The 25,918-nt window shown below is 37.9% G+C and overlaps 1 protein-coding gene across 1 annotated transcript in view; it reads left to right on the top strand.

The window, feature by feature from the left end:
• The first annotated feature begins 15,788 nt into the window (after positions 1-15,788).
• Positions 15,789-25,918, top strand: part of MTPAP (mitochondrial poly(A) polymerase) — a 30,929-nt gene continuing 20,799 nt past the window's right edge. The window contains exons 1-4 of the mRNA XM_006735661.3: positions 15,789-15,990; positions 22,477-22,649; positions 23,158-23,391; positions 24,683-24,907. Coding sequence (XP_006735724.1) covers positions 15,837-15,990; positions 22,477-22,649; positions 23,158-23,391; positions 24,683-24,907 — 786 coding nt within the window. The 5' untranslated portion in view covers positions 15,789-15,836. The remainder of the gene's footprint in view (positions 15,991-22,476; positions 22,650-23,157; positions 23,392-24,682; positions 24,908-25,918) is intronic.

The raw sequence follows: 25,918 nt of genomic DNA on the forward strand, positions 1-25,918 counted from the left end.
TTCCCATCCTGGCCTCTCCTTTCCTCTCACCTCTGGCCCCCTTCCTCATGACGTGAGTGGATTTCAGGCATACCTCAGCCAGGTGTTTATATTTTTAATCTTTGATCTCTCATTGGGAGTGGAGAGGTTCGAAGGAATTTCAGTGATATTCCAGGAGTCAAGATGAGGGGGAAGGCTAAGCCCCAGGAAGCCTCCAAAGTAGAACACCAGTTTTGCTTATCCTTACGGTAAACTGGCTTTAATTCCTCTTGGGGTCTGCAGGAACCCAGAGGGACTTCCTGAGCCTCTCACCCCGGTGCTGGTGGAACGTAGGCTTGTGTAGGTGCTGCTGGGGTCTAAGATGTTCTTAAGGCGGGTGAGCACTGTTCCCACTCACCCACCCACCTCTGGCACAGATACATAGTCCCCAGGCCAGCACTGTCCCCCAAAACAAGAGTCCTTTGCCCAGACCCCTACAGGCAGTAACATGATGGATGGAGCCCGTTTTTACCAGCTCACGGAGCCAGTGTTGAACTTTGCAGGATCTGTGAGAGCTGCTTGCTAAACAGTCATTATGAAAAATAAAATTGTATGGAATCACAAGTAAGTAAAATAGATATTAAAGATGAAGGTAATAAATACTAAAATAAATACTGAAAACTTACCTCTGATTATTTTGTTGCATTTTATCATTTCCCAGGCTCCCGAGGTTACTCACGTCTATTATGTGGGTGTGTGGTGGAAATACTACACTTTGCAACTCTGCAGTCGGTGGCCTCACATTGGTAGCTTAAAATAGGCCACGGTGGGAGTAGTCACACCACGGAAACCAGCAAATGCTACAAACCGGGCAGGGTTTTGAGAAGGCTGGTTGTTAAATAGTTAGCAGCGCACCATGGCCTATAGATAAATTTAATGTTTTCAGGTACTTTCGACACATTTGAGGTTATTGACTTTGTTTTTGCACCCTACCCTCGCTTTCCTAATATTCCATGATACATCTAAATACCTCATTTCCACCCAAGTAGCAAAATCTTCAATGATGTAGGCTGATGACAGGAGTCCACCTGCTGTGAGTGGAGGCTTTCCTGTCCAGCTCCATCCCTATTCTAACAGCAGAGCCAGGAAGGGGAGAAGGGCATCAGTGGCCATCAGGCCCCTGGGGCACAGGGCACAGTGAACCTGGCCACCCAGCAGTGGGCAGTGGGAGGAGACACTTTCACTCCTAATCTGAACTCCCCTGCTGACCCTGGCTGGGTTTGGAATCCGGGCTCCACGTTGGCCTATAGGAATTACCTGGGGAAGTCTCATTCAGTAGATGACGGCCCTAAGATCTGAATTTCAGAAAACTCCAGGAGAATGTTACTGGGAAATACTGGGCAAGTAGAAAGAGCACTTTTGAGATTCAAACCTCTGCTTTGTCACTTTCTGTCCATGTGACCCAGTGCTAATCACTTAAATTCATGCAGCCTTGGTTTTTGTTTTTTTTGTTTGTTTTGTTTTTTGTTTTATGGAAAGGAAAACAAAAGCTACTTTGTTTTCATTTTACTTTTTAATGACTGACTTTTTACAATTTCAAAGGCTGATAACAACCCACAGCTTTGACATTAGGAGAAAAGTTAAATCAATTATTATGTGAACATCCTTGAGTGTGTGTTTATGCAGTTCTGGCTTCTGGGAAATAGCAGTGGACAAACTCAGTGGCCTTCAGGGAGCCTACAGCTCGGTGAGAAAGAGGCACATACAGGAGTATAGTTTGTGACAAGCGCCCTGTAGGAAACGAACAGAGTGGAGGAAGTTAGAGGGTGTGAGGGATGCTTATGGACTAGACTTTGCGTAGGTCAGAGAGGACTTTTCTGAGAATGTAGCCCTCACATAAAGAGAATGATGTCTAATGCAACCTGGTACACATCCAGAGTTGCTGTGTAGGAATAGCTGTTTGTCACTTAAATCCATGCTTCAGTTGTATTATTAGTTGACATGGATAGATTCTCAAAGTAAGCAAAGATCCTAGAGGTGATTTCATCCAACACCTTCAACTTATAAATGATGAAAATGAGGTCAAGGGAGTGACTTAGCCAGAGTCATGTTACTGGCAAATAACAGAACCATGTTCAGAGGCTAGCTTTTTTGACCCACAGATCCTGTCTCTTATCATTGTAACACACAGCTCCTTTTAGAGGAGAGTAATATAAAGAAATGTTGCTCTATGTAGTTCCCATAAATACACTGTAATCAAATATAATCACCTGCATGATCTTTTTTTTTTTCCTGATGCAAGTCTAGGGCGAAAGAAAGAACATGTTTTAGTGTTATGTGATGTCCAGACATCTTTTTTTTTTCCTCCTTTCACTTGTGTGATTTGGAAAAGCTGCTTAATCCTTCTGAGCTGTAGTTGCCTTATTTAGGAAGTGAGGATGCTTAGTAAATATGGCTATTATTCCAATGTTTGAATGGAGAAAGTAGTAAGAGAGTACAGGGGGAAAATGGCACATCCAGTGATAAAATTTCACATCTTCTAGGCATGGGGTGTAGAGTAGAATTTGGTGGTGGTTGGGTTTTTCTTTCACCTGAATAGGGCTCTGATTAGAAACAGAAACCCTGGGTCAGTGCATGGAGAAACCTGAGGAACGATGTCAGCGGGTCAAAGCCATCTTGCTGTGGTTTTTCTTCTTAAGATACCAAACCTTCCGGTGTTCTTCAGTGCTTCTTTTATTATACTTTATTTGTTGCATCATAAGCTACGTGGTTGTGGTTTCATTTTTACCATGTAAACTGGATTATCCCACTGCAAATCTCCCTGGGGTTCTTGGAAAAATATCTAAAACTGATAAGAAGCAGGACATTTTTAAAGAAAAACCCAACTAAGAAATTACTGAAAGTTTTCCATAGCTTGTAGAGGTTTTAGGAAGGTCTTAACTGTCTCTTTGGAAAGGTCAGTTTAAAGGCTTATTCTATGTTTCAGGGAACTGCATGGAGTACTTATTTTTTAGAACACTGGAACAGACTGGAATAAGCCTAATTTTTTTTAAAGATTTTATTTATTTATTTATTTGAGAGAGAGAGAGAGAGTACAAGTAGGGGGAGGAGCAGAGGGAGAGGTATATGAGCAGAGAGCCTGATGTGGGGCTCAATCCCAAAATCCCAGGACCATGACCTGAGTCAAAGGCTGATGCTTAACCGACTGAGCCACATGGGCGCCCCTGGAATAAGCTTAATTTTTGATGTCTTGGAGCCTTTAGCTATGAGGCTCATCAGGCAGGCTTCTCTTTTTCTAACCCAGCTGGGTGGCCGCAGACCAAGCAGAAGTGGCTTGATCTGGGGAGAAAATGCTGGGTCCATCCAGAGGGGTAGGATCATTCTGTTCCCAGATACCAGTCTTCCACTAGAGGCTGGTTTCTTCTGTCTTGCAGCCCCGGGGAAGATGTTTCTGCCCATAAGAAGACAGTCTTCCTATAGCTTGGTGGCAGTGGCATTTCCAGAGGGGTGGGCAAAGGGACCAGTGACCCAGGCCCTGAGAGGGAGCAACACCCAGAGGAAAGAAACATGGCAAAACCATCTCCCTTCCCTCTTGCCTCTTCAAAGGATCTTTTCTTTCTTCTTTCTTCCTTTCCTTTTTTAAGGAAAAGAAGATATGAGTTAGTATTAAATGTGGCAAGAAGGGAAATGAGTATCTCTACACCGGTGACTATGTGTCTGAGTATGTGGGCCTGTTAGGGTCTAAGGTCATAGAACTCAATATTAAAGTTGGCTCCACAATCAAAATTCACATATACGTGAATCCATAGAACTCTGTAACCTAAGTAAAAAAAAAAAAAAAGTATAAGCAAATTTAACAAATATAGCTATTATTATTATCATCATCATCATTATAATTATTATTCTGAATACGGCAAAAAAGCACTAACCTGTTCTCCGGGGAGAAAAGTAACTCTAGCAATGATTAGATCACGTGACGTGTTTTTCATGGGGTAAAACAACTTCTTCAGAAAAGTGTAGACTTCCATGGGATCACACACACATGGTGATCGTCTTCGGGGGAGGTTCCCCAGTTATAGCACACCGAACAGCTTGTAAAAGAGGCGGATTCCTGAATCCCACCCCTGCATAGTCCGATTCAATAAGTGGGCAGGTAAAGCCCAGAACTCTTGTATTGTAATATCTCGCCAAATGCTTCTCAGGAAAGAGTCAGGTCCCTGGACCAACTTTAGAAAGCCTAGCCTCCCAAAAAGAGAAAAAACACTCAGGCTAGAATATACGAAGTCAAACTGCAGTCACAAAAGCTGGTGTTCACACATTTTCAAAACATTCGTTTGCAAGCCCTGGTATGTGAGGTTAAATCTAATTGACCATTCATGTTCCCAAAAGAGCAGTGAACACTTAGGAAAAAAAAAAAAAAATCTTACAGGAAAGAGAAAAGTTGTCAATGCTACTCATTTACATAAAACATTTCAGAGGGTAGTGAAGAAGATACAGAGCTCTTTCCCTGAAGGCAACTCTGTAGCTCAGAGCTCTAGGTAATTCACCAAATAGAAGGCATTCTTACAGCCCTGATGGAAATGTTTCCTATGATTTCAGGCTTGTCCAAAAGTCCTCTGTGTATTCTAAGGTGCCTGAATTACTCTCTTTGAGGATCTTGGTAGGTTTTTTTTGGGGGGGGGGTTATTTTTTATTTTTTTAAGATTTTATTTATTTGTTAGAGAGAGAGAGAGCACAAGCAGCGGGAGTGGCAGACAGAGGGTGAAGCAGGTGCCTGCTTAGCAAGGAGCCTCACACAGGACTTGATGCCGGGACCCTGGGATCATGACCTGAGCCGAAGGCAGACACTTGAGCAACTCAGCCACCCAGGCATCCCTGGGTTGTTTTTTTTTTTTAATATTGTTAAAATATTATATTTTTCCTTCAGGCAGAGGAGGAGAGAGACACACAGTGATCGACCAAACTGGGACTGTGGGTCACCCCGATCACTATTCTACCTTTACTTACAGCCTTTTTTTTTTTAACCTCAGGCAAATTATTTAATTTCGCTGTGCCTCAGTTTCCTCACCCATAAAATGAGACATGATAATAGCTTATTTTATCAAATCTAAGATAAACATTTTCCCCAAATTTTAAAATCTCTGAAATCAAAGTGTACTTCACCATGACGATGAGAAAGCATTGTATCCTAGATTAATTGGCAGCATTTTTGTTAGTGGCGCATAAAATAAGGGAGTGTTTTATAATGATGGTATCTTAGACTAGATGAAATATGATAATAATAGCTCTATTCTAGGGTTTTGTGGGGGGTTAACTGAGTCAAGAAACAAAATGTTTAGAACCATGACTAGCTTAATTCACTTAATAAATTAATCTATTAATATTCTAATCTGTGGATGGATTATAAATTAACTAGTGTCTCCTTGTTGAACCTTTAGATTGTCTCCAATAATATCCCTACATTATATACTGCATTTAACATAAACTTTTCTGTGCCTCTCTAATCCTAGAAGTGGAATTACAAGGTCAACAAGCATGAACATATTGAGGGGATGGACTTATAATCATGGTGACCAGAAAGTCAGTCAAACCTGGGTTAGAAGAAAAAAAAGGAAAACCAAAACCAAACAAACAAAAGCCTGGGTTAGAGTTACTACTTTGTGATCTTGGTCATTTTACTTAATCTTTCTACACCTGTTTTTGCATCTATAAAAGAAGGATAATAATAACAGTCACAGGCATATTTTGAGATTTAAATAAGATGATGTGATTAGACATAATACAGCATAGGCCCATAGTGAGTTCCAATTAAGTGTAAGCTATTTTTATTAAGACATTGAGATACTGGTAGCATTACATGGCGGCATCCTAGCTTTGGATGAGTATGACCACCAGTTCTCAACAGTGTCCCCCTGTGGCCATAATGGAAATAGCAGCAGCAGAAAATTCTGTGTAGTCAGAAACGATCAGATTCATCAGTTCTTCTGGTGGTGTTGACAGGACTGTCTATTTGGAAGGGAGAAGCCTGAGCCTAGGATTCGTGAGTGATCCAAGATAGACAGACTCAGGAAACAGTGAGTGTTGCCAATCTGAATATGAGGGCCTAAGCGATTGCTTTAAATATTGAAAGACGATCTCATTTAGATCTCATAATATGAACTGATGAAGAGTTCAACATCATTTCATGGATACATCATAGGAACAGCTTATCTCTCTGTATAATATAACCATGAAAAATCACTTTGGCAATTTTATTTGGGCCATATAAATCCTGGTAAACTCTAAGACTGAATTTTAGTGAATGGTTGGGATTGGCATACTGATACCCAAGCTATTATTCATGAAAGGCCTCTGGGCTTGAACTTCTGGACAAATGGGATGCGTAGAGATTAGAAAGACAATCAGAAGTGATCATACAATGAGCACGTTGAATATATTCAACAGCTGGCTTGTCAGGTAATAGATTTACTATTTCATTAATTTTATTTCAGAGAACATCATGTCAACCTTAATTCTGTGGCTTCTACAATTTACTCCTAAAGGTTAAATAAGAGACATATGATTTTAAAATAAGCTTTTACTATCTTAAGTATATTAATATCTAGAAGTATAGAGCTATAAGTGACAGTTTTGAAAAATTACTATCAGTAGCAAAACCATAAAACCCCAAAGATATGAATGTAGATGGTCGGTTTGAATTATAATAAATTTAGAATATATAATTATGAAGGTTTATATGATTTTTTTAAGTTTAGTTTGACTGTATTTAGGAATTTATATAATCACTTAATTAACAAAGTGATATGGAAGTTCTAACATGTTCAAAAGTACTTCCTTTTTTTCCCCTAAATATGCATGGTACAAAATTTAAAAGAGGCAAAAATGTAGACGATGAAAAGTAATTCTCCCTGGTTCCCCTGATAATTAGATATTCAATTTCTCTCCTTTGAAGTAAATGGTAGATTTGAAAGCATTTTACGTTTTTAATTAAGAAGTGTTTTAAATCTTTAAAATAAAATTCAGAATTACAACATGTTTTTTAAATATTTAAAAATTTAAAGGAACAAAAGGTATAAATAATCCCCTTCTCACAGTTGGTTCCATCTCCAAAGTCAATCAAAGCTACCAGTTTTTTGTGTATCTTTCCACAAATAGTTTGTACACATACAAGCCAAGTGTGTGTGTGCATACTGTGTCCTACCCTTTGTTTGTTTTACTAAGCAATTTACACAATGTATCTTGAAGATAGTTTCAGATCAGAAAATAAAGATCCTCCTCATTAATTTAGGTTATTTTGTTATCTCTTGCTGTAAGAAAGTAGCTCCAAGATCAAGGAAGTATATACAATACATTTATAAAAGTAGAATTGTTGAATCAAAGGTTTCATGCATTTGCAATTCTGATAAGTATTGCCAAACTATCTGAAGGACACTAAAAAGTTGTTCTTTAAGTACCTAAAAGAAACTCAGAGTTGCATTTTAATTTTCACTACAAATCCTGGTTTCATATAACAGAAAGGTAACTGTAGTCTAATCTCTGTCCAAACTATCTTAACTCCAAATTGGTAGAATATTAATAAATTCTTTAAGTTTTAAAGCATATAAAATTATAATAAAACGTCTGCTTTCTTTAAGGGAGCAAATGGAAGAAAAAAGATGATCAGATTGGTTGAAATGAGAAGCGACAAGCAAGCTTATGAATATATGTCCTTTGTCAGCACAAGTATGTTTAAAATTTTTTTGTTCATAATTCAATGATTTGTGAACCTATTGTGTTCTTACTGCTGGAGAAACAAGATGAATAAGTCACAGTCCCTAATGTCAAATTGCTCACAACCTTGAGTGTGTGTGCCTGTGTGTTTACCACTCTTGTCAGTTACACTGGCTCCCTCCTTCCCTCTTCACTGCACCATACCTTTTGGGGAACATCTGCTTTCTACTTCTTTATCCCTTTTAGCGTTTTACCGCTAGACCGAAGTCATCTACTGACTAGTCTGTTTTCCTCAGCAGAGAATGGACTCCATGAGGGCAGAAACACTTGCTATAAGAAACTCTTTGTTTTTTTATTTTTATTTTTGTTTGTTTGTTTGTTTTGAGAGAGAGAGTGCACAAGCAGGGGAAGGGGCAGAGGGAGAGGAAGAGAGTGAATCTCAAGCAGGCTCCACACTCAGCATGGGGCTGGATGTGGGGCTCGATCTCAGGACCCTGAGATCGTGACCTGAGCTGGAATCGAGAGTCCGACACTTAACCCACTGAGCTCACCCAGGCGCCCCAAGAAACTCTTGATATAAGTCTTGTATAACCTTATAGTACTGGCACATAATTTTAAGGGAATAGGTCTGAATTCTAAGTCTTTGTGTTATGATGAAACAGAAGATCCTGTGTTCCTCTTTCTGCAGTTTAGCAGACACAAGGGACAAAAGCAAGATGTTGAATTCCTTTCCTTAAGGACATGCAGAGCAGGTTCCTGGTAGAGGTAGGACTAGAATCCAGCCTCCTGACTCCCAGGTCCACGCTCTTTTTCTCTCTTGACACTTGTGCCTGATCTTCAGTTCATATTCAGGGACTGCCCTTGTGCCAGGTGCTAGGCCAAGCCTGGAGGTGCAGAGCTATGAGATGTGCTCTTTGGACTGACTGATTAACTGAATGAATGAATGAATGAATGAATGAATAAAATATATATCTCTGTTTACCTGATAACTAAGTCAGTTTTTCTACGTGTATTAGTCTAAAGCAAGTGAAAGGGGTTTGTGAGTTTTCCTCGCTCACGTGAAATAAAAGGTTGGGCAAAGTCAACCACTTCATTTACTAAGAGCCATTTATCCAGAGAGGTCTCCCCTTATTAGATGATGTGATTGAACTAGAAAGCAGTGAAACGTTCAGTTAAGTCTTCTACTGAACACCCAGGCATTTAATAAAGGAGCTCAAGAAGTCTCCAGGATTAGAGCTGTACCTCTCAGATGAGAAGGCAGGAATCTCAGGCATTTGGGGATGGGGGAGAGCATAAGATCCATGGACTGCCAATCCAATTTTACTTAAAGATGATTTGAAAGGAAAAATAAAGTAATTCAGCTGTATGGTGAGAAAAGCATTATTTTTCTACTGTTCTAAATATATAAATATTTAGAGAATGCAAAATTTCCTTGATCTTAAAGATAAAAGATACAATTTCACAGAAATTGAAAAATTGCATTGTGCATACCTTTCAAAAATCCCAGTGTTTGCTCTCCTGAGTTTGCTTTTCTCTGCTAGTAAAATTTTCCCTGGTACTTCTGTTTGCTGAGCTGTTCTTAGCTGATGTATTTGGCTTTGAACATGAAAATCCTTCTTGGTGACTCGAACGGGAAACTAGGATCTGAAAAGAGGTAAGGTAACCATATAATTTATTGTCCAACTGGAACACTTTTGAGAGTGAAAGACAGTGTTTCTTTTTCTTTTTTTTTTAAAGATTTTATTTATGTATTTGACAGAGAGAGACACAGTGAGAGAGGGAACACAAGCAGGGGGTGGGCAGAGGGAGAAACAGGCTTCCCGCTGAGCAGGGAGCCCGACGCGGGGCTTGATCCCAGGATCCTGGGATCATGACCTGAGCCGAAGGCAGACACTTAACGACTGAGCCACCCAGGTTCCCCAAGACAGTGTTTCAATAATTACATGGTCACAAACAATATATATGGTCTCTGAGCCCTAAGTCACACATGTTCACTTTTTATCAAAGACTAGCTTAACTTACAATAAGTATTTTAGTAGCATGTGAAATGTACACACAATATTTTGCTCCTTTCCTTTTGGTTTCCCAATCTGCACAGGAATCTTTTTTCTTTTTAATGATGCAACAAATATATTTGTTTTTTAAGATGGCAATATGTTAAAAGTCCCTCATTTCTATGCACCTAAGCCTCTGATTTCCTTCCTTATAGGGAACTGTCACTGCTGACAGTTTGGAGAGTGTCCTTCCAGACATTTCCAATGCTATATTTCACAGGATCTCTCAAACGAGAGAAGGGTCTGTTGGCTTCGTGATGTGAAATGCATTCAATCAGATTGATGACTATGGTCTGATGTCACAATAATATTGATAATAACTATAAATATAGGGAAGGCTTATTAGTTTGCTAGTCCTGCTCTTAGCAAAATGGCACCATTGAGGTGACTTGAAATAACAGAAATGTATTGTCCCACAGTCTGGAAGGCTAGAAATCCAAACTCAAGTGTTGGCGAGGCCATGTTCCCTCTGAAACCTGTAGGGGAATCCTTCCTTGTCTCTCCCTAGCTTCTGTGGTTTGCTGGAAATCTTTGGCATTCTTTGGCTTGCAGCCACACAACTACAGTCTCTGCCTTGTCAACATATGGCATCCTTTCTATGTCTCTATCTTCACATGGCCATATTCTTATAAGGATACCAGTCGCATTGGATTAGGGGCCCACGCGACTGGGGCGCCTGGGTGGCTCAGTTGGATTAGGAGCCCACGCGACTCCAGTATGACTTCGTCTTAACTAATTACATCTGCAATAACCTTATTTCCAAATAAGGTCATATTCTGAGGTACAGGGGGCTAGGACTTGAACATATCTTTTTTGGAGGACACAATTCAGTCCTTAGCAGTCAATAAACTTTGTAAACCAAAAAATTAAGGCTACCGTCTGTAACAAATATTCAGTGATATCCAGAAGTTTGATTTCTTTCTTCCCATGTTCGAGAGAATCTATGTGGGCAATTCTTGATAGACATAGAGAAAGCTGAATGAACTGACCTCAGCTAGTAGAACCCCCAACTCTTTGACAAAGATTTATTTGCACTAGCCTTTTCAAAAGAGAAATCATTAACAAGAAAATAATCAGATATCATGGGTATAATGTTTTATTAAATATTGAATAGATACAAAATGGTATTTACAAATATGTGTATGGTAAGAAGAATTCTAATACAATGAACACCCGTGGCCCCACCACACAGTTTAAAAAATAAAACATTACCATATCTTTGAAGTGTCCTATATGGGATTTTTTAACAGTAAAGTTAATATGTTGACACATGTTTATTGTAAAAGAATTGTATATAATTAGAATTCTATGATGTAAAAATTTGAAGTCTTTTCAAGCCAGAGGTACCCTCTAGACAAAGTAACTCACTCTTTGTAATAAAGGAAGAGAGTTTCATGGTATGTCTGTACCCTAGTTGATGTAACCAATGATTGATGTTGGAGTTATTTCCACTTTTTTGCTTTTACAATTAATGCTGCAGTGAACCTCCTTGTATATATAACCTTGTACACTTGTGCATGTATATCTATAGGGTAAATTCCTAGAAGTGGAAATGTTGGTAAAAGTCATGAATGTGTTTTTTAAACTTACATAATTTGAGTTGGTTTTTGATACATCACATTAAAATGCTTCCAAGTAAAAGAATTGTTGCACCAGTCTTTAGAAAATGAGAACAAGTCAGCACTTGAACCCAGATTTAATACTGTGGACTGTAACCTAGTTGACTATATCACATACAAAGATGATCTCAGTTTACAAAGGAGATCAGGGAAAGCTCCACGATGTGAGGCCACTTGCTGGAATTTCCTGGGGCAAGTACTTTACTATTATGATCAACAGTGAATCATTCATTTAACAAACATACCACCTACCTACATCATCTCCATATAGTCCATATTCCTGGTCCAGTCCCTTCACTAGGGAACTAGACTACATCCTCTCTCAAGAACTACTAAAGGACATAGCTCAGCAATTTTCTCTTCTGTTTCCCATAATACCTATTTTCTATCTCTACTGGGATTGTTTGGATCAATGTACAAATATGTTCTTTCTTCATACCCCATCTCTCTATTCACCTTAGTAGTAAGATCCCTAAAATAATTTTCTGTACCATCTGTTTTAAGTTTTCTCCTCTCATTCATACTTGAACCAATTCCAATTGCATTTTCATATCCATCTTCCATTAAAACTGCTTTTACCAAGAATATTAGTGACCTCCATATTTCTTGCAAAATCTTTCTCTATGTACTCATCACTACTGACATACTCCATATTTTAATTATATTTGTTTATTGAATGTCTCTCCCTACTAAAAGATAAGCTCCATAGGGCAGGGATTTTATCTGGATTTTTTTTTCATTTTATCTCCAGCACTTAGAACATTGCCCATAGTAATAAATCAATAATACCTGTCCAATAAATATACTTACTTGGGCTTATGCTGTACTTGAGGAAAGACAGATAGTAAGCAAAGTAAGCATAGAAACATATATATAATGTCAGATGGTAAAATATGCTATCAAGAAAGAGTAGGTAAGGAGAATGGGGAATACTATGCCATACTTGGGGGTAAAAGCATTGTTATTTTATAAAGTGATTAAAAATGCTTCTCTAGTGAGGCAACATTTGAACAGAGACCTGAAGGAAGTAAGGGAATAAGCCATATGGGAGGAAAACAACCAAGGAAGAGAATACAGCAAGTGCTAATGCCCTGAGGTGCAAATTTTCTTGTATTTCTGAGAAATATCAAAGAATCTAGTATAGGAAGAGCAGAGTAGATGAGGCACAGAGTGCCAGGAAATGTGATCTAGAAGAATTGGGAGGCTCATTTATATCAGATCTTGTAAGATTTTAGCTTTTACTCTGGAGTGGGAAAGAAGTCCCTGGAGCATTTTGAAAAGAATGACATAATCACAACACTGTAGCCAGAGGGCTGAGAACAGACTATATGGAGTACAGTAGAAAGAGGCAAACCAGTTAAGAGATTAGAGCAAAAATATAGGTAAGCTGAATGCAGCAACATGTAAAAAGGATTATACACCATGACCAGTGGGATTATTGCAGGAATGCAAGATTGGTTTAATACCTGAAGATTAATTAATGTAATACACCATATTAAAAGAATGCAAGACAAAAGCATAAGATCATCTTGATAGATGCAGGAAAAAAACAAAACAAAACAAAAAAATAATCCAACACACTTTCATTGATAAAAATGCTTAACAAACAGTAAGGGAAGGGAACTTCCTCAACCTGGTAAAAGGATCTACAAAACACCCACAACTAATAACATAAACTATAAGGATGCTTTTCCACTAAGAACAGGAACAATACAGGATGTGCATTCTTACCACCTCTATTCAACATTGTACTGGAGGTTCTAGCCAGAGTTATTAGGTAAGTAAATGAAATAAAAGCTCCCAAACTGTAAAGGAAGAAGTTAAACTATCTCTTTGCAGATGGCATGAAGTTATATATAGAAAAATCTAATGCAGCTACCAAAAAACTATTAGAACTAAAACTGAGTTATCAAGGTTACTGGATACACTATTAACATACAAAAATCAATTGTGTTTCTATTGCAATGAACATTCTATCGAATGTTCTATCTACTTGCAATGAATAATCCATAAACAAAATTAAGAAAACAATTTCATTTATAGTAGCATCATAAAGAATAAAATACTTAGAAATAAATTTAATAAATATAAGATTCATACACTGAAAACTGGAAAACATTGTTGAAAGAAATTAAAGGAGAACTAAATAAATAGAAGGGCCTTCCATGTTCATGTTTTAGATTTAATGTTGTTAAGATGACAATACTCCTGAAATTGATCTACAGATTCAACACAATTCCTATCAAAATCTCAGCTGCCTTTTGGGCAGCAACTGAGAAGCTGATCATAAATTCATATGGAAATCTAGGGACCTGATATAGCCAAAACAATCTTGGAAAAGAAGAACAAGTTTGGAAAACTCATACTTTCTGATTTTAAAACTTACTACAAAGCTACATTGATCAAGGTAGTGTGGTACTGGTGTAAGGATAGACATATAGATCAATGAAATAGAATTTAGAATCCAGAAATAAGCCCAGATATCTATGATCAACTGACTTAAACAAATATGCCAATACCATTTAATGGGCAAAGTAGAGTTTTTTAAACAAATAGTACTGGGACAATTTGAATATCCACAAGCAAAACCATGAAATTGGATGCCTACCTCATACCATATATAAAAATTTACTCAAAATTGATCAAAGACCTAAATGTAAGAACTAAAAATATTAACATCTTAGAAGCAAACGTAGGGGTAAATCTTCAAACCTCAGGTTAGGCAATGTTTCTTAGATATGACACTAAAACACAAGCAACAAAAGAAAAAAAAGAAATTAGATTTCATAAAAATTAACTTGTGTGTTTTAAAGGACACCATCGAAAAAGTGAAGTTCAACCCACAGAATAGGATCAACTGTTTGCAGATAATATATCTGATAAGGACTTATATCCAGAATATATAAAGAACTCTTAAAACAGTAGTAAAAATCCAATTAAAAATGGGCAAAGGATCCGAATAGATATTTCTTCAAATACACAAATGACCAATAATCACATGAAAAGATCTCATCATTCATCAAATGCAAATCAAAAGTGAGATACTACTCATACCCATCAGTGTGGCTATTAAAAAAAAACACAGAAGGAGCGCCTGGGTGGCTCAGTTGGTTAAGCGACTGCCTTCGGCTCAGGTCATGATCCTGGAGTCCCGGGATCGAGTCCCGGGATCGAGTCCCACATCGGGCTCCCTGCTCTGCAGGCAGTCTGCTTCTCCCTCTGACCCTCCCCCCTCTCATGCTGTCTCTCTCTCTCCCATTCTCTCTCTCTAGTAAATAAATAAAATCTTAAAACAAAACAAAACAGAAAACAGAAAATAACAAATATTGGCAAGAATGTGCAGAAATTGGAAACTTCTTACACTACTAGTGGGAATGAAAATGGTGCAGCTGTTTTGGAAAAGAGGCTGACATTTCCTCCAAAGATTTAACAGAGTTACCATATGGCCCAGCACTTCCACTCATAGGTATATGCCCAAGAGAAGTGAAAGCATATGTTCACACAAAAACTGATACATGAATGTTCATAGTAGCATTATTTATAATAGCCAAAAGGTAGAAACAGCAGAAATGGATAACCATATGCAGCATATCCATTGTTAAAAATAAGACAACGGCCCCAAACAGTTACTTGTTTAAACCCCATGTAATCAAACCAAGACTTAATTTGTTTAACTCTCCCAGAAATGGCATCTTAAGCCAGTCAGTCAGGAATCACCGGATCAGCACTAGCTAATTAATTTGCCTGATAGGACTGGGACATCCCCTAAAGGAAAGTAACTTTGCAATAACCAACAGGCTTTTTGCTTAGTTTAACTTCCTTGTTCCTGCTCTCCTCTGCCTATAAAAGTCTTTTGTTTTTATTTTCAAGTCTTCAGGCTTTAAGAGTCCTTTCTATCTGCTAGATCGGATGTTGCCTGATTTGAATTGTTTTTTTCCTCAAATAATCTCTTAAAATTTTTAATATGCCTCAATTTATCTTTTAGCACATATAATGGAATGTTATTTTTGGTCACAGGAAAGAATGAAGTACTGGGGCGCCTGGGTGGCTCAGTCATTAAGCCTCTGCCTTCGGTTTAGGTCATGATCCCAGGGTTCTGGGATTGAGGTCCGCATCAGGGTCCCTGCTCCGCGAGGATTAAGGATTAAGAGTCAATTACAAGTAGAGCACTCACAACAGTGTCTGTTACAGAAAAAGTGTTGGCATTTATTATACTCTAAGTATAGATTCCCAAGTCCGTGCTCCTTCCTCATGACCTTGCTCTCTGGTTCTATTTTCAGGACTATTTTAAAGAGCAGGCGGTGGGCTCGTTCTATTGGGGAGGGGTCTTTTAGAGAACTGTGGGAGAGCGGAAAAGAAACAGGTCCAAAAGCAAAGGCATCTTTAGTCGGCAGCTTTCACCTAGTTTGACCCTCTAGGCTTCCCATTCCTTTCGCTCCAGCGCGCATGCGCGGGAGCCTTGCCCTTTCGTCTTCCCGCTCGTGTTACTTTGACAATGGCGGCTCGCGGCGTGGGGATGTTGGCCTGTTTACCCCTATATGCTCAGAGAAGTCAAGTCCTGCGTCCTACTCACAGGCTTCTCAGTTGCTCAGGAACTGTGGCAGCAGACGTTAAGAGAGAAGAGCAGTCCTCGAGGAACGTGGAGACAGGTGATGGCGCCGTGTTCTCGGTTTGCTCTGTATCGGCGACCCACCGCGGGCGAGGGAAAGGGAAAGAGACTGGGATCGTGGGCGAGCGCGTGGCTTGTGCCTGGAGCCTTTGGCAATAGGGTGAGGCCGTGTCCCGTCCTCCTCTAATCTCATCAGGGGAACGCAGGGCCGCTCCTTGCTCGTGGCGGTAGTGGGGTGGGTGATGTTTCTTTGAGGACGCCTGTGTACAGTAATGAAAGTATTTAAATATTTGTGAAATTCAGGCTAAGAGAACGGCTTGCTAATATTTTATAATTTGGCAGAACAACGTTCCCAATGAAAACAGTGATGCCACACATCGGTCAGTTGCTGAATTTACAAATGTATCTGATTTTATAAGTTGTTGATGGAGGACGAGTAGTGAAGCATTAATGAATAACAATATTCGCGGCTCCCAAATGTAGTATTCTGCCTGTGGACATTACTGCCGTTTGCTTTATTCTTTTGGCCATTTTGGTAACCAGGTAACAGATTTGCATTCACCGGAACAGGCTGCTGCCCCGTAAACGTTCTAAATTTATATGCTTCTTTGTGTATTGAGAAGCCCACTATTACTGAACCCCTCTTGTGACCCAAAAGCTGCATGTATCTTATTTACAATTTTTAAAACAACCTAGCAAAGACTGTATCATCTGTCTCCACTTAACAGGTGTACAGAGAGGCTCAAAGAGCTAAGTAACTTGTGCAAGGTTACATAGCTGAGTTCATTGAGACCTCGAATCAAATTATTAAGCAATATGTTGATTTCTGCCATTTCTTGGGGCTATAGTTGTTTTTTTTTAAAAAAGATTTATTTATTTATTTGAGAGAGCGAGAATGAGAGAGAGAGAGAGTACATGAGAGGGGGAGGGTTAGAAGGAGAAGCAGGCTCCTCTCCGAGCAGGGAGCCCGATGCGGGACTCCATCCAGGGACTCCAGGATCATGACCTGAGCTGAAGGCAGTCGCCCAACCAACTGAGCCACCCAGGCACCCCTCTTGGGGCTATAATTTTAAGAGATGAAATTATTTCTGGGAATATTTTTGTAGTAGGCTAATCAAGTAAAATGTTTTCCCCTAAAATAAATGGTGGGGTTGCTCTTCTCATCAGACTGTATAAATAAAGGTTCATATTGACAGGGAGTGAGAATTGTTACTTAATATGACATTTCACTGACATACTGATTGGATTGTATTTGGTAGAAACTGCTTCTGTTAAAAATGCTCAAGTAACTGAAAATTTAAGTAAGGATTCTGTCAAAGAAGCTGTTGTAATTTGACATCTGTATAGTGGTTTAGATTTGGGAGTTTTTTCTTAAGCTCTTTGAGAAATAAAACTGTAAAGTTGGTACGGAAGGAGTTATTACTGCAGTTTATAGATGAGGAAAAAGGCTAGTCCAAGTGGCGAGTTGAAACTTACCCATCTATGAAGTAGCAAAGATAAGGAAAAAACCTGATTCCAAGACTATACTCTTTGTTCATACAGCTTTGTTGTTTTTCCTAGGAAATGTGCTTCATTTTGTATCCTAATTGGCTAAATATTCAGGGACTTTTGGGGTGCCTAACAAGATCTTCGTCTGAATTTATTTTCCATTTTTTAAAAGAGAAGAAGGTAACTGCACTTTATACTCAGAAGCATAACATTTTATAATTGGAAGAAACTTGAGAAATTTCCAGTTGAGGTTTCCATTTAGTATGAGAACTTGTTGGAAAACATTTCTAGTAATATTTTCTAGTAACAAGGAACACAGTATTTCATAAATCAACCAAATCCATTTTTTGGTCAGGCTCTAATGGTTGGAAAATGTTTGTAATGAGCTAAGTAAGCTTAGCTTTGACATAGCTTTCATTTGGGTAGTGGAAAAGACCCCCAATTTTAAGAGTAAGAATATGCAGTGTATTATTCAGCACTCTTTGGGGTACAGGTGACAGAAGCTAACTTGAATTAGCTTAAGTAGAGGGGGGAGGATATACCAACCCATGTAACCAAACGTCAGAGAGAGCTAGATGCATTAAGGTGGATAGATGTGGTCAATGTGGGGTATTGTTGTTTGGTTGCCCCCTTATCTCAGATTCTTCTACACAGAGGCATGGCCACAGCAGCTTCATGTTTACATGTTTGTAGCCTTCGCCAGAAGGAAGAATAAGATCATCTTTTACCTGAATTTGAAGAAAGAACTTTTGATTGATCACACCCTGCCCCCCCACCCTTTGGACCCAGAGGAGCTATCCAAAATAGTCTAATAATCTTAGCCTTTCTAATGGGGTGAGGGTCAGTGTCACAGGTAGGATAACTGTATTGACTGCCCCCCTACAACTTCATATAGCGGCTTTCTACAAGCAGGATGTGTTTGTAACTCGAACAAGGGGGATAGATGCTAGGCAATCAGACAACAGATTAATTCTATAAGTGGCTACTGAGCTTATAGATGTTTGATTTTGTGCCGTTTTTCCACCAGTTATAGACCCACTGTATCTCAAAAATTATTGTGAGATTCTAAATAGAGTGTGTATGTGAAGGTGCTTGGAAAACTGAAGTGCTGCACGAATGGAGGGCTCACTGTTATATTTGAAGACAGCTCACTGTTATATTTGAAGACAGCATTTGGGTTCTCATTAGTTTTTTTTCCAGGCTATATTTACAGTAATTCTTTATTACAGTAATTCTCTGTCAGTTTCTAGACCTTTTACTACCCCTCTCCAGATGTTCTCTGTTTGTTTCTTTTCTTTTCTTTTTTTTTAAGATTTTATTTATTTGACAGAGAGAGAGAGAGTGCACGAGCAGGGGAAACAGGAGAGGAAGAAGCAGGTTCCCCGTCGAGCAGGGAGCCCAATACGGGACTCGATCCCAGGACCCTGAGATCATGACCTGAGCCAAAGGCAGACGCTTAACCTACTGAGCCTCCCAGGAGCCCCTCTCTGGTTCTTTAAAATCCTTTATATCCATTATGTCCAGAGTAGAACATATACTGCATATGTGGCCTTGCCAGTAAATAGTAAAGAAGTTCTGTTATCCCTTGAATTTGGATTTTTGAAAACATTTGTTTTAATAAAGTTTGGAGTTTGTTTGGTTTTTTAAAGATTTCATTTATTTATTTGACAGAGAGACACATTGAGAGAGGGAACACAAGCAGGGGGAGTGGGAGAGGGAGAAGCAGGCTCTCCATAGAGCAGGGAGCCCGATGTGGGGCTCAATCCCAGGATCCTGGGATCATGACCTGAGCCGAAGGCAGACGCTTAACAACTGAGCCACCCAGGAGCCCCAAGTTTGGAGTTTTATATATGTTTATTCTCTCCCTATCCATATCCCAGAAATTAAGACATTTCTTTGACTAATTCTGAGCGTTGATCAAATTAAACTTTTGGGCCTCTTATATGCAACTACTCCTAGATTAATTTTCTTCCCCGTTATGTCATTGTATCTTTATGTTGTTTTTAATTTTAGATGCAGGACAGTATTTAGTCTTATTTTTTGTGTTAAGTTTATGCTTACCAGATTATGTCATCAATGCCATAAATTGCGTTGGTCGTAAAATATTAGCACTCACTACTTTTTACTCTGAACTTTGTGTCATTGGTAGATTTGATAAGCTTTTTGTGAGATAATAAACTACCTGAATTCTTTGTCCCCTCCTTCACAACTTTGTCTTGTCCTCATCATTTTTACCTACTGTTGTTCAAGGCCAGAACTATTAATACTTTGGATTCTACCTCTCCTATCTTCTCAAGCACATTTCTTCATCTTTTATCAGATTTCTCTATCAATCTTAAATTCAGTCTCTCCTCCCTAGTGATCAGCTGCAGGGGTATACTTGCAAAAAGGTGCAAAGACATTGTATGCAGATGATACTGCAGTATTGTTGCAATAGTGAAGAAAGGAAAACCACCCAAATATTTATCGGTAGAGGATTGACTAACCTATGATGAATTAACAAGAATACTTACACAGTTGCTTAAATAATGAGGTAAACATATAGAAACAGAGATATCACCAATGTATTAAGTCTTTAGAAGCATATTATAAAACAGAATGTATAGTATGATTTCAGTAATTTTTAATTATGTAAAAAATGGTTCTTTGTGGAGAAATACAAATGTGTATGTTTATATATGCCTTAAAAATATCTGGGAACATAAATACCAAACTTAATAGTTGGGTGTTATTAGGGGCAGAGAACTAGGGAAGAATTTATACTTTTACTTTATAAAATTTAACAGTTTGGCTTTACTTTTACAGTAAGCACTTGGACATCAGTCTAGACTCAGTGAAAACTAAAGACAAGAAAATATAGGTAGTAATTACAAAGGGAAAAGTGGGTGAGGTGGTCTAGGCAGAGCCTGTATCAAAAAAAAAAAAAAAAAGGAACAAATTGGGAGGACTGTCAATAGACTGAGATCAAAGTGAATAATAATAGTCTCTGTCCTCAATATGGAAGACATATTTTTCCATATTGTTAAATAAATACAATACCATGAATTACCTTCTTTCACAGATGTTGAAGTAAGGTAATAGAGATAGAGGAGAGTCTGTCCTGGAAAGTCAAAAGTCTTCACACACCTCTGGGAGGGTGAATGGGAGTTTTCGAGGCAGAAAATAAGAAAGCAGGCATTCCATTCAGAGACAGGAAGATTTTAAAAGTTCACAGTATGTGGTAGTATTGTGTATGGAATACCTTAAGTGAACAGTGCAAAAGGAGGAAATGGTAGAAATTGACATTGAAGAGGAGCGGTGGGACAAAATGCCGATAACTATACATGCCCACGCTGTCACGTTTAGACTTGATCTTGAATGCAGTAGGGAAGCTACTGAAGGGTTTGAAGCAAGGAGGTCAAAAAATAAGACTTTTTAAAAAGATTAATTTATAAAGGTCACTTCGGCAGCAAAGAATTGCTTGAGAAGGAAAAGACTAGTGTGAATGAGACCAGTTTAGGAATTAGGCCTTGAAATAAGAGATGGATGTTAAAGAGTTGGCATTCAGGATGGAGATGTGGACCCCTATTTAAGAGATGTGTTTTCAGTATCTAGTACAGTAAATGCAGGAAAGATACTCAGTACCTGTTTGATCAATTGTTGGACATGGGGACTGTGTCAGGGCCAAGAGTTCTGTGGTGTGCCATTAGAGACTGCCTCTGGGTCTGTACTAATGAACACAGTTTAGGGTTCCGCAAGCCCTTACTGGCCTTAACGCACATTTGTCTGTCTGGTCTGCGAGGATGTATTGGAGTTTGCTGAAATTAAGATAAATTAAGTGTGTTTGTAGTTTTGTAGTTTGTAGTATTCCTTGATCTATCAGTTTTATAACCTTTTGAAAGAAGAGGAGTCTAAAAGCATCTGCCAATTTCCACATACCGATTCTATTTTCTGTACTATTTATTCTCTTTGGAATTTCTTTAGAAATCAGACTTGGTGGTTTATAATCTCTAGAATCTACCATTCCAGACTTCTGGAAACACTTTTAAGCCACCCAACTAGAAGTTAAATATATTGGAGGAAAAATGAGTTGCTAAAACTCATTGTTTGGCTTTATACTTAGTTGTTGATCTTTCCTTTGTGGTCAATTGATTTATTAATATCTAATTCTTGACTTTCACAGCTCTTGTCTTCATTTCCTGTGATTGTAAAACCCCCAACCCCTGGAGTGTTTGTTGTTTTTTTTTTTCCCCAAAGATTTTATTTATTTGAGAGACAGAGAGAGAGAGGTAGGGAGGGCGAGCACAGAGGGAGAGTGAGAGGGAGAAGCAGACTCTCTGCTGAGCAGACAGCCCGATGCGGGACTTGATCCCAGCACCCTGGGATCATGACCTGAGCTGAAGGCAGTCGCTTAACCGACTGAGCCACCCAGGCGCCCCCTGGAGTGGTTTTTTTTTGAAAAAAGAAATAATCATGTATGTCATTAGTAAAATTATCATGAACTTTTATGGGCAGCAACTCGATTTTAAATTCTTTGATTTCCCTGTGATACACAGCACGGTAGTTGGTAACTCATTGTTAATTGTTTCAGCCAGATCAAAGCCCACGACAAAGAAAACTATAATAACTTACTTTAATACATTAAAGTTCTAAACTCATTCTTGTTACACTCAGGCTTATAATAATTTCTTTTAGGCTCTGGAATGTTACAGCTTACACAGATTTTGTATGTGCGTATTTATTTGGGGAGGTGTTACACGAGTGATTTTACATTCCTGATTTTGCTTTTATAATTTTGTGGATCTCTCTCTTTTCAACGCTATGCATTGAATACAGTAAATCAAAACTGGGAAAGTGGACAGCATTAATGATAATTACAAGAGAATGGTAAAATGAAAATCAAAAGTAGTATAGCTTCATTCTTACATAGGTAAAGAAGAAGATGAGATTTGGATTTATTTAGTCAGCTATAAAATCTTTATATACCTTATTGAAATATGCTTTAAATTTTATATCTGTGTGTGTGTGTGTGCTGCAAATGTTTTTGTCTCATTCACAGGCTCTGAAGACAGGACTCCCAAAAAGAAATTCTCTGAGGTGCAGAAAGAAAGACGAGAACAGGCACAGCGAACTGTTCTAATACATTGCCCAAATAAAATCAGTGAAAAAAAGTTTCTGAAATATTTATCCCAACATGGACCTATTAATAGTCATTTCTTCTATGAGAGCTTTGTAAGTATTTGAAAACAGTCTGACATTCATGCTTTTGAAAGGTAAAGGTCCCATTTGTTATTTGCAATATGGTAAAGTTAGATTCTCTTTTGATATCTTACATCTTTCTTTAAATTTCTTTAATGATATTTTTTTTGTATGAGAATAGACATCCTTATGGCATTACTACAGAATTATAAGTAACTTATAACTGACTGATTCCATTATTTGAATACTTTAGTCTGTTATCTTAGGGATAAAGGCTGGGGGGAGGGGATTTTTGTTTTGCCTTATGATTTTCTATTTCATCGTTTTCAGCTTCTGTTGACTAGTATCACTTTATGGTGTTCCTTTTCTTAGTCTGCTTATAATGATTAAAACCAGTGCTTGTGTTAGAAGTGTTTCATTTGTAATGAATCTTTTTTAGTATTATGATAATCGTTTGGAAATTTGAACTGAAACACTATGTAAATATGTAAAATATATCCTTCTGAGATGTCTTCTGCTTTTCCTTATGATTTTGGCATAGGGTCTTTATGCAGTTGTAGAGTTTTCTCAAAAGGAAAGTGTCACTTCACTACAGAATGTAACTCGAACTCCGAGTATGGAGACAGAGGCTGCAATTCCATTCAAGTCGCGTTTCTTCAATTTAAAGATGAAGAATCCATCAAGCCAGACTTCAGAACAGTCCTGTATACAAAGCAGTAATCATTCCCCTCCTTCAAACAAGAAGCTTTCTGAATTACTTTGTTATGCAGAAAGTGTAAGTTTTTAGGTATACTTCCCCAATTTCTAAAAATATGTGTGTGTATATATGACATTAGTTTGTATATTATAGGTTCTTATCATAAAATAGATTACAGAATATGTTGAGTGAAAAGTGAAAGTAATCCTTCCCCGATGCCCGCCCCCACACCCCCATTATACTCTTCCCAAGTAACCACCTTCTTCCAGAGTTTTCAGCCTTTGAACTGTTCAGGTTTTCTTTCTCCAGTCAACGTAATGACATATAGTTGTACCTGGCATTTTTCTGTAAATTTAAAAATATCTCAAAAAAAAAAAATCTCATTTCTGATTTAATCTATTTTGCTGCCCTAAAATTGTTTATATTAGTTTTAGTTTTTCTTACAAAGGCTTGTCAAAGGTTTAGCTAGTTTAGTAGTCCTTTCAAAGAATCAGTTCATGATTTTTATCAAAATGGTATTTTTTGGTTTGATTTTCTAACCTTCTACATTTCCTTCTTTTCTTTTACTTATTTTTCTTGAGTTGAATGCTTAGTTCTGTTAATTTCAATATTATTTCCAAATAAGGGCATTTGAGGCTATGATTTTTATTTTAAATACTTGCACAGTTTCGAAATGTGATGCCTTTAACACCAGTTTTCTGGTGAAGATACAGGATTATTATTCTGAGGAGTTGAGGGATCTTGGGCCTTCATTACCTAAAGCATTGCTTATTTCTAGTGTTTCTTGTCTTTAACATTGCTTCTTCCTTCCCCCCAACTTCATTTAAAATGTGATAAAAAAAATGTCTAGCTTTGTGGTTGTTTTGATCTCTTTCTGGAGCATTTTATTTGACTATTTTCATTTTCCTAAAACAATACTTTAATTGTAAAGTAGTGATTTTAGTTCTGGCCAACTTTGATTTTGCCAATGTTATCATTCCTCAGTTCTTTTTAAAGGGATATTTAAAAAAATCTTTTTTTTTTTTTTTTAAAGATTTTATTTATTTATTTGACAGAGAGAGAGAGTACAAGTAGGCAGAGAGGCAGGCAGAGGGAGAGGGAGAAGCAGGCTATCGGCTAATCAGGGAACCCGATGCGGGGCTCGATCCCAGGACCCTGGGATCATGACCTGAGCCGAAGGCAGCAGCTTAACCGACTGAGCCACCCAGGCGCCCCTAAAAAAATTTAATCAACTTTTATGGTTGAAGGAAAAGGGATATGTTTTTATGGTAGGTCTCCAAAGCCATCAGATCTCTGGAAGTAAAATGACAGTTATTTTATATGACCTGTACATTTTCTGTATTTTGTTGGTTTTGTTCTGGCCAGCTAGATGGATGATCAGCTGAATACTCTCCTGAAGGAGTTCCAGTTAACGGAGGAGGACATTAAACTCCGATATCTCACCTGTTCTCTTATTGAAGACCTAGCAGCTGCATATTTTCAGGACTGTACAGTGAGACCCTTTGGCTCCTCAGTGAACAGTTTTGGGAAATTAGGATGTGATTTGGACATGTTTTTGGATCTAGATGAAATTGGAAAACTCAACACCAACAAGGTAATTATATTTCTTTAGATCACTAAAGTTAAGATATTTTAAAAGTAATATTTGGACTTAATAAAATTATAACTGTTGGTTTCTAAACTTTAATATACATTGTGGCTAAAGAATGTGATCTATTTGATATTGATTCTTTGGAATTATAAAGTCTTTCTTTGTATTGATAAAATATACGATCATTTTTTGTAAATATTCTACACATACGCAGTAAAATGAATAATTTTTTCCAAGAGTTCTGAAGTTTTTCCCTTAGGCCAAGGTTATTTATTGTGTTATTCAAATTGTCTGTATCTTAACTAATTTTTTTATCTGTGTGATCTGGTCATTGAAATACTTTGAAATCTCATGATTTTTGGTCTTGTTAAGTTTTCCTAGGAATTCTTTTGATCTCTGTTTTATTCAAAGGCTATGTTAGCTACATGTGGGTATATAGGTATATGATTATTATGTCTTCTTACTGTTCATTTATCATTCAGTTATGTCCTTTATCTCTACATATGCTTTTTCCTTAAATTCTTTTTTGTCTGTCAAGATAACCACTGGTTATTTGCTTCACGTATCTTCGTCTGTATCTTCATTTTGACCTTAAATATGCTGTTATACTTCGGGTGTCTCTCTGATGAATAGCAGATCACTGAATTTTGTGCTTTAATTCTGAGCTTTGAGTCTTTGAAGTCAATGTATTTGTTCATTATTACTGATGATTTTTGGATTCATTTCTACTATCTTATTTTTTATTTATGTTTTTTTCTGTACTTTTTCTTTGCTTTTCATTCCCTTTCCCTTACTCTTACTGGATTGCTGCTTTAAAAAAAAAGCAAAACTGAAGTCTAGTTGACATATTGTTACATTAGTTTCAGGTGTGCCGTAGTGGAAACGTTTATATGTTATGCTGTCCTCACCACAGGTGTCTGTCTTGTAGCATCTGGCACTATACAATGTTGTTACAGTACCACTGACTGTATTCTCTCTGCTGTACCTTTTATTCCTGTGGATTACTGCTTTATT

This window comes from Leptonychotes weddellii, chromosome 5, assembly GCF_054177405.1.
Source record: "Leptonychotes weddellii isolate Sample4059 chromosome 5, ASM5417740v2, whole genome shotgun sequence".
NCBI classification, from domain to species: domain Eukaryota; kingdom Metazoa; phylum Chordata; class Mammalia; order Carnivora; family Phocidae; genus Leptonychotes; species Leptonychotes weddellii.